General features: G+C 34.9%; 1 protein-coding gene across 2 annotated transcripts; it reads right to left on the reverse strand.

Annotated features, from left to right (window-relative positions):
- Positions 1-287: 287 nt before the first annotated feature.
- Positions 288-2,039, reverse strand: LOC148193804 (protein NTM1-like 9). Of its 2 annotated transcripts, XM_088098768.1 has the most exons (5): positions 1,810-2,039; positions 1,419-1,696; positions 1,090-1,221; positions 698-1,007; positions 288-564 (listed from the first exon to the last, which is right to left on the reverse strand). In XM_088098768.1, exons 1-4 carry the CDS (start codon positions 1,952-1,954, stop codon positions 744-746), a joined length of 819 nt encoding a protein of 272 aa, XP_087954894.1. In that variant the 5' UTR covers positions 1,955-2,039; the 3' UTR covers positions 288-564; positions 698-743. The 2 variants fall into 2 exon arrangements, with proteins under 2 accessions (XP_087954894.1, XP_087954893.1); XM_088098767.1 differs by having other exon boundaries at positions 288-1,007.
- Positions 2,040-15,849: the final 13,810 nt, after the last annotated feature.

Here is a 15,849-nt window from a genome sequence, read left to right on the forward strand (position 1 = left end):
GATCATTATGGAGGTGAGGAGAGGCGATGACCATAGAGAGAAAGAGGGACGCGAGAGATAGTGACAATCAGGTCATGAAACCCTAAACCCCAAACAGCCTCGTTTTTTCTTAATTTTTTCTCTTTCAAGCTCGCAGAATCTTTACAAACTCGTGATTTTACATCATTCAACCAATTTCACAGTCAATTTTAATGAATTTACATAAAAAAAAAGTTTACTTTCGAGTTAACTCGGAAGTCGTATCCATGCGAGTTTACGAGTTAACTCGAGAGGTTGATAACCATGACTACAAATAAGAAACTTCATCTCAATTCAAAATAAATAACATGATAATACAAGAAAAGGAACTATGGAACAGTCACCATCGACCCTTTACATACACTACTACGTGTACTGAAATTGATAATACTTCCAAACTAACGTGGTAATACACACATAAAAACCCTTAAAACTACGTTGTCTTGATGACGTTGTCTCCATATAGATGAAAGAACCTTTAGTATTGTTATCAGAAGATTGATGGCTTCCGGTTCTTCTGATTCACAATGAGAAAATCTTCCGAGACTACAAAATACATCACGTGAAGCATGGTATATCAATAGTATGTTACAGTGAAAATCAGTTCAAATGAAGCATCTGCCTCATTCGTCAAGAAAGTAATCTTCATTTTTCTAATGAATCTGTTTGATTTTCTCACCTCTACATGGAATACTGCATTCTTTTGAAACCTTCCTCTGTGATGATTAGAAGAAAGAAAATATGCTCTTCTTTTTTTTCTTCTTTTTCTCTTGGTTTGTTTCATGGACGGAAGTATTGTCGAAGGTATTTATATTTTGTTCATTGTTCACATAACCGTCATGAACAAAAATAGAATTCAGGAATTCTTCTTCATATGAAGTATGCTCAATGTTAGATTCATTTCTAGAATAGGCATCGTGATATGAGGAGTTTGGAAAAGACGTTTGGTTTTGCTGTAAGGTCGTTTCTATTCCAGTAAAAGTAGTTCTCTGAAAATACACACAAGTATCAATTCTCGGCATTATCACATGACAGAGTGTTAATATGTTCGTAAAGAATGTTTCAGCTTACTGAAGGAATGCCTCTTGCTATTGACTGATTCTCATAGCCAGAAATCATGATTCTACTGCTCTCCCCTTCATCACCTCCACCTTCAGTTGTTCCCCCAGGTTTCTTCATCAAGCGACACAAAACGAAAGTCCTCTGCAAATCAGAAGTTATTTCATACAATGTGCAGAAATGAAAAGCCAAAACGAATCAAGAAATGCTAAAACGACGTGATTATATGCTAAAACTAAAAATATCCATTGATATATGTCAAAGGCTATAGAACAGTGAAGAAAAATCAAGAAAGAGTATTTCCAATATCAGTGTTAAAAATCTCCAAAACGCATACCAACCTGGCTTTCGTGAAAGGTAACAGCATGGTATTCATGAATAACCCAGTTGGACTTCTCAGCACGTGAAACGCTGCCTTTGTAGTAAACGAGAGTCTTTTTTGTGGCAATGAGAATGTTGGAGTCGGAGCTCCTAATCTCACGATCTTTTCCAGTGGGTTTCCAGAAGCCACACTTGGTTGTCCTGTTAATCCTTTTACTGTTCGAATACTTGAAACCAACAGGGCTGAAGAAAAACCATTCTGGAAAATCAAATTGCACATCTGATTCCCCGAATAACACTGTTTCAAACAAGAGAAAAAGTAAACATCAGTGAAGAAATTATAAGAGAAAGATAAAGAACAAGTGATGGTTGCATGAAGATGCATGAAGTGTTAAAGGTTTAGATTATTACTTGGTACGTGCCAAGGTTCCACTTCACAAAGGTCGATGTCGGGGATGACGTGGACTTGTGGATCATCACCCAGCAACCTGTGTCTGAGGTAATAGTCGACAAGTTCTTCTTCTGTGGGTCTAAAACCGAATCCTTTAACATCCATTGTAACAAAGATAGGAAGATGAGAAGCAAAGGTGGTGAAGCAGCTACTAACAAAGCTCAGTGTTTGTTTTGTGTTGTGTTGTGTTGTGTTGTGCTGTGGCAATGAATTTATAATGCAAAAAAGTCATTGACTGACTTTACTCCTTAGCTGACAAGTTACAAAAAGGAAAAGCACAAGAACTTATGTTGTGCTGTTAAGTCTTAGGTTATCATGTGGACGAATATATGATATGTAACAAATGAAAACCGAACATTCTAGAGGTTATATATAATAATAATCAACAATATCTTATTAATCCAAAGACAAAAATTATGTCTGGATTTCATGACCAGGAAACAATTTAAATTTTCAGCTCACTGTAATACTTTACTTGCTTTAAGAACAATTTATTTTGTATATATTATTTTTCGTTACATGATTTATATGGTAAATAATGAAGAAGTTAAAATTAGAAAAAATAGACGTTAAAATTAACTTATATTACAATTAAAATTTTAATATATAAACTAATGTTAACTCTATGTTTTGTGCTTTATTATTTTATTCTCGATACTTCTTTTTTCCATGACCAATCATTTGAACTCCTTGCTCTTCTGACAACAAAAAATAGACAGAAAATTGTTTAATTAAATATGGCCACTTTTGCTTTTCTTTTGGTGGTTTATAGTTATGGTCCCCTTTACTGAGAACTTGGTCACAAAGTATAACCTTTTCAAGATTTGAGTATAGTCATGCAAACTTAGAAGTTCTAGATGATGCAAACTTACTAACATTTTGGCATCAGTTTGAAACTTGTTCTCAAAGGTTTTTCGTTTCTCCTACCATATCCACTATCCTATTCCATTTACTTGTGACTTTTGAGTCAATTTTTCTTTCTGGTTGGTCCCACCAATCCAAGTCATTGTTTTTGTCCTTAGGGTGCATTTAATGGTGTGATTTGTTATGGTGCCTTGAGCTTCTGAAAAAAAAAACACGGAAACTCATTCTGTCAAAATATGATTTTTTTCATAATAGCCACCATAATAGGTTTGTTATGGCTTACCCTTCCAAGTCATTTCAGAGTATATCACATTTGTGTGTGATGCCCCTTAGATTTGCATGTTAAGAGAAAAAATATATTAACCTGAACATATAGATTTCTATACTGGTTATTAAGCATTTTTTTTATCACAGCCCAAATCTTCATAAATATAAGAAAAAGTTCAAAAGATAAAAATAGCAAAAAAAAAAAAGAACAGTCATAGCATAAGAGTAATCTATAAGTAAGTCTATGTGAGCCAGTCTTACGTCAAGAAAGATGATATTAAGTTGGACTAAGTGAAGTAAGTCATTTAAATTGGGTCTAAAGTTAGATTTCATTTAGGTCAAGTCAAGATTGATAGGTTTTAAGTTAAGTTAAATATACTTTATGTTTATGTTAAGCTTGAAAATTGAGTCTAGTCACTTAAAAGTCGAAGGTTGAATTGAGTTCGTTCAGGTTGAAATTTGAGTTGGGTCTATCGGGATGAAAGTCAAACCTAATCAATCAAACCAAAGAATCAAGTTTAATTGGCTCGGACCAAAGAGAGTCAAGTCGATGGGCAGTCCAAGGCAAAGGTTAAACGAAGTTTGCTCAAATCAAAAGACAAGTCAATGTGATGAACAGGGAGAGAGCCACGATGAGCCTTAAGCACTAAATAATGAAAAATCGGATGAATTTTGGAAGTTGAAGGCAGCTCTAGCTTGTAAGCAACAACTCCAACACGCTCAAGTATGTGAAAGGGACCATAAAAACGCTTGCCCAACTTCTCATAAGCTGAACCTCGGACAAAATTCTGGCGGTAGGGTCGCAACCGTACATAGACCCAATCATCAACCTAATAATCCACCTGCCTCCGCTTGCCATACGCAACTATCTAATTTTGAACCTTATGAAGTTTCTTTCGGAGGGTATTCAGGCGAGTTGATAACAGACAATCAATTGCCTCTAATGACGAGGAGCCTGCTAAATATTGAGGAATCGAAGGAGGTTCCTTGCCATACGTGACCTGGAAAGGAGACATTCTAGTAGCTGAATGAATAGTGGTATTGTAGCACCATTCTGCTAGACCCAAGTATTTACCCCAATCGATTGGTTTGTAGTAGACGTTGCCTTGTCTTGCGTCAAACGGTAGAGTACATGGGTATTTATAGACCCGTAGATTATTCTAGAACATGTTATCCACAACTTATGTGGAATGTCCTAGAATTTTACCCATGTAGAATGTTCTTGATTTTTTTCTTCCTATCTTAGGTTTTTCTACTATATTCTAGAAGTTTTATTACATTTTAATACTTCTACCTTAGGATTTTCTATATTCTTCTAGAATTTGCATTACACATTAATATGTATTGTAAAGTTAATTTCAACACATATAGAGCATAAACCATTATGACAACTACATGCATTAAAACTTTCTAGAAAAGTTAGATAAATAAAAATCCAAATCTATGTTGTTTTCATTTTTTTCTCCTCATCTTCTTCAATCACATGTTGTACATAATAAAGAATGGACAAAATCAGCTTGTTGTTATGGCTCATTAAACTATGAAGATTGTTTCATGTCATCCAATATAGTATGTAATTGATTCATTTTCTTTTTCAAATCTTGAATGTATGCTTTAAATTGTTATTGAAACTTTTTCATCAATTCCTATAAAGATGTTTTAGAAATTTTTGAACTTGTGGTTGAAATTACTAGTCCAAAAATTGTGAAAACTACTCATTATGTGACCCATAATAAGGTATTGGTTTCTCACATTATGGTTCAAAAAGTGATTATAATATGGCTTAGAAAATTGTTGTAGTAGTTAAGATGACTATTCAAAATATGTTTGAGATAGTTTCTCATAATGTGATTCATATATTATAATATGTCTTAAAAAGTTGTGACACATGCTGGAAAATTTTGACTCATAAGAAATGCTAGAATGATTGTTGATAAGAAAACTACAACTCATTTTCATCATAATGCATGTTAAAATTATGTTGTGGAACATGATGTTGGAGAGGATCTTTTACATTATTTTCATAAAGTACGGGGACCAACAAAAAAGAATGATTGCATATACCAAAACTATGACCAGAATTGTCGAGGCATCATTTGACATAAATGAGTATTGGAGAATTGTTGACTTCTTCATCATAGGTATGTTTCTTCATTGACACCTTTTTCGTAAATCTTTAACACTATAGGAAAATGATAAATTACCGACAGAATATTACCAACGGACATTAGGTCATTGATAAAATGAATTTACTGATAGAATTTCCGACGGGTACTACTATTGTCTTTACCCACGAATAAATTCGTCGGTAATGGCATGGTGAATTTACTTATTGGAGGATATATAGTCGTCGGTTAGTTGCTCGATCAGCAAAACCCAAAACTTGGGTTTCCCTCCCCCAACTTTCACATTTGCATTCCACCGAATTGGTTGCTTCAAACCATAGAATAGTAGCTTTCATTCATGAACGCCCTCTTCGTCATTCACGCAGGCATTCGCAGACCCTTCATTGCTGACACTTCATTCTGTCATTGCAGAGGCTGACCATCGTGACCTCATTCGAACAGAGGAACACAAAGGGTTCTTGTTCCAGGATTTGGTTAAGGCTATTAACAGAGCATCCATCTCTTTCCCTCACGCGCAAAGACAAAACCATTCGTAGAGGATTCCTCACATAATTGGTAAGTGTCTTGTTCTGCCACTTCGCAAATGGGCATTGTCCTGATTTAAAGTTTTTCCAATGCATTTAAGCTCACATTATTATACATTTCAATTTTATAAAAGTCACATTTATATGGAGATCTTTACTTCCTAAAAAGGGTTCACAACTAACTCCTCCATATTTGTTTATAGATTTCTACTGGAAGGATTATTCTCCGTCTTTAGGTATTTATTAACTACATGTACACCTGAAGTGTTGTATGTTTAGCATAATTTATTGGACCTTCTCCCTATGCCTACAGTGGGATAAATTTATTTCGAAGTTGTAATGACTATATTAGCTTCTCTTAAATTTTGTTTGTTGTGTTAGCTTATAAAGATAATAGTACACCTTAATTTCAATTCCTATGAAGAACTTCCAAACTGAAGAATAATGTTGAAAGTTTAGCCTTACCATTTCCCTTAGGTATAAATAAAAGAAGGAAATTTAACTAATTTTAATCAATTTACTCTTATGCTTGTATCATTTTTCATATTTGGTAGGCTGACGTTGGGGTCTCCTTCTCTTGTAACCCATGATACTGAACAAAACTCAAATAAAAATTCCGAATAAATAGGTGATAGACCAATATCTCTAAATTTGTTTTATTAAAAAATAGAAAAAGCCTTGTACATTAGTTCAAAGCCAATGCATCTGTCTCACGAGCCAATCATCAATTGCATCTTCCATCACTATTTGTAATCTCTATTTTGACATCCAATAGACTTGCCTTCTGCATAAACATAAATGACAATTTAGTAAGTTGCAAACCCTAAATTAAAACAATTTGAAAATGTCATGTTGCCTAATATTTTATAATGTCAAACAACTTATCTTAAGAGACAAAGTTTAAGGCATACTATCAATATTGAAACCTGTTGATGGTTACACGACATGTACAATAACTTAACATGAGCAAGTTAATTAATAAATTATTCTTTTCGAGTTAGGGGTTAAAGAATTGAAGGTGGTGAAAGGTAACACTAGGAGTTCTATTATTGAATAAAGGAAACTGAGAGGAGTTAGTATCTATGTGTAAGTTTGAGAGAACTTATGTGAGCCAAAAGTCTAGAAAGTTTTGTAAAAAATACAACCTAGTTATCCATCAAAAGTGTTCTTTAACTCACTGGCCCTTAAATATAAAACATAAAATTATCAAGAATATTTATTTCTTCCTTATTTCTTGAATAAGAAGAACCCAACCATTTGTGGTTTGTGTCTCGTTCTTCTCTCAATCAGACTCTACTCCTTAGTAGAACCTTAATCTAAATTATTCTCCTACATCAATTAAATGCATCTAGACTCATTCCCTACCTCAAAATAGAAGGTGGGGATCCCTTTGACCTTGAAGCATGGTGTTGGTGTTAAGAATTGTTTCAAGTTCTGAAAGCATCACTTTAAACGGTTTCTGCCTATTTATGCATTTAATTTTCAATTCATTAAGATTGGTACAAGCTCTAATTTCTTTACAACTTCTTAAATTACTGGTAAAAAAAAAGATTTTTTACGCACTATATACGCCTCAATTTTACAGAAACAGAAGCGTATAAAAGTGCGATGACATTTTCGTAGTTTTAGCGAAACTTTATGCCTCAATTGTCCAGAAACAGATGCCTATATGGGAATACTGCCTCGGTTCTGTGAACAACCGAGGCAGAAAACATTGCTACCCACCTGCAAAGAGGATTTTTCACCTACCAAACTTTTTGAAATGGGGATACTGCCTCGGTTTTGTGAACAACCGAGGCAGAAAACCCTGCTACCCACCTGCAAAGAGGACTTTTCACCTGTTAGACTTTTTGAAATAGGGTTATTTCCTCGGTTCTCTGACTAACCGAGCCAGAAAACCCTGCTACGCTTCTGAAAAAACACTTTTAACCTGACAGTCTTTCCTATATAGGGCTACTGCCTTGGTTCTCTAACCAACCGAGGCAGTAGAGTTTGACAAAAGGTATTTGGAACATTCTATGCACTGACAACCCCTTATTCAAGACGTTCTGTCGTAGGCTCTACAACATCGGTTGCACTTATGATCGAGGTAGTAAGGTTGTTATTGGCTCAGTTAAATGAAGAACCAAGGTAATAGCCTGTTTAAATTTAAGAAATCGCGAAACAAAAGAACTCTTTCCCTGTTCATCTTCTTCCCCGCGAATGAACCCTTCTCCTCTGCTTCCCTCACCACTCTTTCTCTTTTGCTTCCATCGCTGGTGACTGTCGTTTGCCGTCGTCATCTCGTCCTCTCCATGTTGTTATCACCGTCAACTACTTTCTCCATTTCCTCTGCCACTTTTATCCCACGGCCTCTATCGTGCCTCTCCTCTTCCGTCATTGCCACCGCTGCGAGACCATTGCCCCCAACCGGCGTGCGTCCCCAATCGCCACCTACCCGCAACCATTGCCCCCAACAGTCGTTCGACATTGTTGTCGCGCCTTGCGTCTGACAAGGGAGTACGCCTCGGTTGTGACCATAACCGAGGCAGAAAGCCCTCTATGGTATCAGTTCAGGTTACAACTAAGGCAGAAAGACTGACGAAAAAACAAAAAAAAAAGTAAAAACCACTATATTGCTTCGATTTAGGTCCCAATCGAGGTAGTAGAGTCCAAGATACTGCCTCGGTTCAGTAGGAACCGAGGCCAAAAGTCCTTCAAAAAAATAAAAAAAGGAAAAATTGTACTACTTCGGTTATCTGTGAACCGAGGCAAAATCCTACCCCTTTTTGCCTCGGTTCAGGAATCGCTGCCTATGGGCGAAATAACCGATGTAGTTTCCCTTGAGTACACTAATATGGACTTTGACATTTGGTATTGCCACACTGGCTCTAATTTTGTTCAACCTACAGACAAAATAAGTTATGTAGTAGTTTGTCATGCAACTAATTTCATATGTGACACTAGTACAAAAAAGAGTTTTGTCATCTCGAATTCAAAATCATAATATGAAAAAGCTAACGTAAAAAAATGACTTGCAACACTTTTCTAAATTAATGTTGAATTTCAACGATAGAATTTATACTTTGCGACGTCATATGGTCATTAGACGTTGAAATTCTCAATTTTCGATGTCATAGTGAGGAAATTATTGGTGCGAAGCTGAAAATGTACTATCATATGATGTTGAATGTTCTAATCTCAGACGTCAAGGAGCTATAAGACATTAGAATAATACTTTTTAGATGTTATATGTTAATGAATTCATTAAAAGTTTGGGCGGGAAGGTGAAAATTTATTCACTTTATCTTACGTGAAACTTTCTTCTTTGTTCAAACCCTTCTCGGAGGAAGTTTTCGACAACCAACACATGTAATCTTTTTTTCATTTAACACAAAGACAATTTAATTAACTACTTTAGGTATGATTTTTTTCGTTTTGACTTCTTGGTTTCGTGCACAAGTACTCTTTAGAGCATAAACGCGTTCTCCTTTCTCCGTCACTAATGACAATACTTTATTCCGACGACGAACCCACCTTCAAACAGCTTAGTTTCATTTTGGGTTTTTGATGAACTTTCATTTTCGTTTTCATTTTTTATAGGCTATAAATTGGTTGAACGTGTTGTTATCGTTAAACTTGTTTGTTGTTCATACATCGTATATGTCGCAACCGAAATCGCGACGGGACGACGATCCAAAAAAAGGAACAGGTTTTGAAAAGAGATTTTGGAGTCGCCACCATAGTTTATTATGGAAAACTACGGAAAAACCATAAAATAGTAAGACACGGTCCACGAAAACCATATTCTGGGTTCGGGAGTCGGTTACGCGTAGGGAAGGTGTTAGCACCCTACAACGCCTGCCCTAAGGCAGTACCTTTAACTAAATGCACGAATATGATGTGGTTTTCAAAATGTTTAACTATCCCCTAAAATAAAATTCTAAATAAACAAAATATATTTTTTAGTTTTTTGGGCCCGACAAGGATTGACCTTGCTCCTACGTATTCTCATTCAAAATGAGAAATCAGGGTTACGTAGTTCTTTTAGAAATTGGAAAGCTTGTTTGGGAAATTGTTTAGAAAATTTGTTTGGAAAATGATTATGGATAAATTTGGATTTTTGGGAAGTGAACCTGACAAGGGCTAACCTTGCTCCTACGTATCTCCACTTTTGATGGAGAATCAAGGATCACGTAGTTCTGGCTAGAAATACTGTTTGTTTGCTTGAAAGTGTTGTTTTTAGTTTTTGAAGATTTTTATATATTTTTTTTTGATATTTTTATAAAAGACAGAGAGAGGTTTTTAGCACGAGGACGATGAGAGCGATCACACACGTGCTTAAGCTTTAAAACATATTTTTGGTATTTTTTATTTAAGAAAGAGAAAAGGTTTCTAACACAAGGACGATGCGAGCGATCACACATGTGTTTGACCCTAAAAATATATTTTTGTATTTTTTATAAAAGAAAGAGAAAAGGTTTTTAGCACAAGGACGATGCGAGCGATCACACATGTACTTAACCTTTAAAATATTTTTTCGGTATTTTTATAAAATAAACAGAAAAGGTTTTTAGCACAGGGACGATGCGTGCGATCACACATGTGCTTAACCTTTAAAATATTGGTTTTTTGGTATTTTTATAAACAGAAAAGGTTTTTACCACAAGGACGATGCGTGTGATCACACATGTGCTTAACCTTTAAAATATTGTTTTTTGGTATTTTTATAAAATAAACAGAAAAGGTTTTTAGCATAAGGACGATGCGTGCGATCACACATGTGCTTAACCTTTAAAATATATTTTTTGTTAATTTAAAATATTTATAATTTTAATATCTTTTTTTGTAATTTTTATGGAGAATGAAACAAACAAGTCTAATAGATATAAATAAAACAAACGGGTGTGGGCTATCATACAAGGGGTTGCATATAAAATCCTAACAGTCAAACAAATAATAAAAGCATAAAATAAAATAAAATAAAAGCAGAACAAAAATAAAAGAAATAAAATAAAAGCAAGAGAACATCCCATAAGAATGGGGTGCAGAGATAAAAACCAGAGGTGTGGAGTGAAATTGAGGCTCTTTAGTTTGGGTCAAAATCTTTTTTCTCCAACTTTGTATCTGCCAAGGTGTAAAGATGAAAATGAGGGGTGCATCTTGAAATGTGTGCCCAGGTCCAATTCCTTTTTATTTTTGTTTGTAAAAATAGAGTGGGCTTAAGCCCGAATGAAATGGGGGTGTGAATGGGAAATGGGATTGCAAACGGGAGATGGGTGCGTGCAAAGGGAAGATAGTGTGTTTTCGTTTTTGTTTCAAAAAAATGGATCTGACCCGAGAACTTGGGCCCAAGGGTTTGGGCTCTTGGGATTAGCAACATGAGACATCCATGCAAAAACTGGAAAAAAATCACCCATAAGGACATAAAAATAACCCTGGGGAGTAATGTTCATCTAGTTGGGGAGTACGGTTGAAGTTTCTGTACAAATGACCATTTTTCCTCTGGTAATCGATTACAGGGGTCTTATAATCGATTACCAGAGGAAAAAGGGTCATTTGTATAGAAACTTCAACTATATTCCCCAGCTAGATGAACATTATTCCCCATGGTGGTTATTGCTTTATTTTTGTTGAATTTTTCATTTTTTGAGATGGGTGAGTGAGTTCAATTTTATTGGGTGTGCTCCCTACACCAATAATGAGGTTAGGTCATTGATTTCTTTAAAAAAATGTCCATTTTAAGTTGTTTTCTCTAACTGAGGTGAGGTGCATGACCACTGTTGTAACACCCCTTCTCCGAGTCTCATAGGAAATATTTTCATTTTATTAATTAAGAAATATGTCATCTAATGTTGTTACAATGCAAAAATTTTAAACGGCATTTTCAATAAATAATATATCTGTCAACAAGAGGGAAAGATATACGTATAAGATAACATGTTGTCAACCTTGACCTTTGCTGACTATTTTAATCATAACTTTTTCCACATACCTCCAAATGATGTGATTCTTTTTTTATTAGAAAATAGACTCAAAACTCTTTCCAATGACTACTAATTTATAATTTTTGGACATCTGAGTAGGTGCAGTTAATTCCTTAAAGTTAACGTTTTATATATTTCTACCACCTCTGACCTTTGCTAGCTGTTTTGCTCATAACTTTCTCCATCGAACTCCAAATGAGTTGATTCTTGTTTTGTTGGAATGTAGACTCAAAGATCTTTCAAATGATAACTAACTCATAATTTTTAGACCACTTTAGTAGATGCAGTTAATTTCTCAAAAACAACGTTTTTCTAAGCTTCCAAAACGAGTTTACTTTCAAGTTATTGTCTCATGTTTCTTATATTATTCTAATTTATTTTATTTCTTTATAAAATGTCCATAATTGAAGGTAAAATAGTAGTATAATTAAGGTGTGATGTGATTCTACTAGCACAAGCCAAACACTTATATGGACTTCACCTACCTTGGTTTAAACACCTATATGAACTACTTTGTCCACAATTGAGTGGGGTAAATTGTGTTTTGATGCACTTGACACCATCAATGATTAGCAACACGAGACATCCATGCAAAAAATGGAAAAAATCACCCATAAGGACATAAAAATAACCCTGGGGAGTAGTATTCATCTAGTTGGGGAGTACAGTTGAAGTTTGAGTACAAATGACCCTTTTTTCCTATGGTAATCGATTACAGGGGTCTTGTAATCGATTACCATAGAAAAAAGGGTCATTTGTACAGAAACTTCAACTGTACTTCCCAGCTAGATGAACACTACTTTCCATGGTGGTTATTGGTCTTGTTTGTGACTTTTTGCATTTCTTGTGAATGGGTGACTGAGTTCCATGTGAATGGATGTGTTCCCTGCACCAATGAACATATTAGGCCATTGAATATATGGCAAAAATGTGATGGATCTCATCTAGCTTATATGAAAGCACATAAACGACCTTTTTTTTCAACAATTCAATGGCCTAACGTGTCAATTGGTGCAATAAATACCGCCCATGACCATGAAACTCACTCATCCATATGAAAAATTGGAATAAAGAACCCAATTGAATGATGATGAAACTCCCTCTTCCAAGGAAAAAACATGACAAAGCTTTGGAGAAATGGCGCACAAAAAGCTAGTCGTAATCGATTACACACGCACAGTGCTCGGTCTTCTACTAGCTACTCGTAATCGATTACACACGCACATAATTGTCTATCTTCCTCTTCCTCACAACACCACTTGGATGCAATCATAAGCAACCAATTTTGTGGACACCCTAAGTCCTTTCAACCACTACTAAGTACATCCACACGTCCTTGGTCATAAAAATCAACCAACCAAGTGAAGATCTTGCAATAAATTTCACCAAATTAGGTCCAACCCCTCAATTGGGAGCTCTTCTTCCATAGCAGGGGAGTGGCGCTACACTTTCGGTACAAATTTGTGATTTTTCATTGGTAAGTGAATACAGGCTACTCATAATCGATTACACACGCACATAACTGAGAACAATTGTCTTCCAAAAACAGAACTTCCAGGCAATCAACAACAACCAATTTAGTAAACCTATTGTTTTAGTCCAACTCCTCATCAGTACAGGGACACATCAATTTTGACCCAATAAGTTAATGATTAAACTCACTCAACCAAAAACACAGACAAAAAAAATGAATATGAAGAATAATTAATCAAGAATAGTTTAGCTGTATTCATTTGTTATAATTCTGTACAATTCTGTAAAAAAATTTAATAGTATAATTTTATACAATATCTATTCATTTTCTATAAAATAAGAATATAAACCAAGAACACATTTCTAATGCTATAGTAATCCAAAATGTTGCAGCGTTTGAAATCTTCGGACGTTATCCTCGTCTAGGATCCAATCACATAAATACTTCTTCCTAAACGCAGCCAAGTCTTCCTGAAATGAACATTTTGGAATTTAGAAATAATATGAAGACAGCGATAATGTAATATTTACAAATTCATAATTTTACCTACATTTGTATAATAAGGCACATGCAGTAAGAACTTGGAGAAATTAAAGTGAGGGAAGAGAAGTTAAGTCATGAACTACTCAAGGGAACAACTAGACTCTACATTTTTGTCGTTAATGACACATTATTTGAAGAGAAAGTCTATGAGCTAGCCTATGCATGTGCCTAAAAGCAAATTTAAAGACATGGAAAGTGAAATATTCATAGAAAGAGTTTGCAAGTTGGAAGGGGAAAATGGGTAACCACATCCATTGCACGATATAGAGTACAAAGAAAGGAAGAAACCATTGACAAACCAAAAAACCACAGGAACGAAGCGTGATACGTGTGCGAATAAACAATACCTTTGGATAAAAGACGAAAATCGTTGCTGACAAAGTGACCACCGCACCCAACCGACGAAGGACCAACGACGACGGCAAAAAAACGAAACCTTTCGACAAATGACGCCAACGATGGACCCAAGCGAGACTTCCTCCCAACACTTCAATGGCGGACCAACACACACGACTTCGTCTAGATAGAACAGTGGACCCAAGAACGATTTTCACAGCGATGGACAAAGAGCATTTCGTTGGTGGAGCGAGAGTTTCGAATGGAAAAGGAAAAACTAGTGAGAGAGTTTCGTAGAGATGAATTTCACTTTGTGAAAGACGACAACAGGTTCAACATTTTTCTTTCCGAAAACACCTCAAAAACAAAATTAAACTTTAAAAAAAAATCATTTAAAACAACACATAACGACACGTGTTGTTGTCAAATTGTCAAATTTGCGTTGTTGAAGAAACGTTTTCCTTTAATGTATCATGTGACATGCCATTATATTATACATTTTTCTTATAATATGTTAAGTATATAACATACGAAAGTAGAATTATATACTTATACATATATAAATCTTTTGAATGTTTCGAATATAACTGAATATTATAATATTTTAAATAGGAAGTTAGCGAAAATTAATAATTTAGTAAGAATTTTTAAGATTCTAATTAAACTGAGTAGACTATAAAAATAATATATATATATATATATATATATATATATATATATATAAATATAAATATTTTTAATGTGGAGAATTTATTTATTGTTAAATAAATAGTGGTTTAGATTTTTTTAATGGTATTGTAAATGTAACTAAATTAAATTTTATGTTTGACAATTTGATGTATTATTTTACGAAAAATTGTAGAGTTTTGTAGTGTGATTGGTATAACATGACAATATGTATATGTTTGAAATGGTTGTTGGACTGGTTCTATTTTTTTTTGTGATTTTAGACTGTTGCTATATAGTTTGAGTGTGTGACTATTACTTTATTATTTCGATGTGTATCCAGATTATTGCTGTGTGGGTTGGGTATGTTGTCGTGTTTGTTTAGGACGTGGTCATGTTGCTTGGTTATGTTAACAAGTTCTTTCGATATTTTTCAAGGGGAGTGCTTGATGTTGTGTGGTATGTGTTTGTGAAATATTGTTCAAGTGGAATTCACATCGGGTCCATATTGAGTTCACATTGGATTTTTAAAAAGGACTTTAGATGTTGAGAGTTGAATAATGTTAAGCAGAGAATGAGAATAGTTCTTGTGTTTAGAGTTAGGTTTGACCTATAGTTGAGATTGGAGTATGAGTGAGTGTTGTGGTGTATCTGAATAGGTGAATGATGAGCATGAAGAGTGGAGGATAAAGTTTACTTGTTGTAGCTAGTAATTTCTGGTGCTATCTATGGATATGTGCTTCCTTTTTCCTTGTGTGCATTGGAAAGGTTATTCGGATATTGAACCTTCCTTGTGTGGGGTGAAAGTGTCTTCCTTGTCCTTGTGTGGCAAGATTGCATGTTCCTTAGCTGGAACGCGGGACTAGTCGAATGTACCTATGGAGAATTTTCATATTGGGCTGTGGGAGCAGCTACAGTCGATGAGGTAGGGTACAGGAGTGAGACTGACTCTTTCCACTATGATGTTTATGGTTTAGTGATGCTCATGGTTTGTTTATAACTAGGATAGTCATGGTGGTGGTATATCTACAATGATGATCGTGGTATGGAATGCTCCAGGAGTTGTTATGCCTAAAGCGTCTAAGAGAGTTGAAGTCAAACACTTGATGATACCTGAAAAAGGTACTCAACGTAGCTGTCGAAAACAGAATAGGTCGAGACAATGTCTCTGACAAAATATCTTAAAAGACATAAAAATATAAACATTAAAAGAAAGCTTAAACAAGTTAAACGC

The sequence above is a fragment of the Vigna umbellata genome, chromosome 9, assembly GCF_029865625.1.
Source record: "Vigna umbellata cultivar VRB3 chromosome 9, Vumbellata_1.0, whole genome shotgun sequence".
NCBI classification, from domain to species: Eukaryota; Viridiplantae; Streptophyta; class Magnoliopsida; order Fabales; family Fabaceae; genus Vigna; species Vigna umbellata.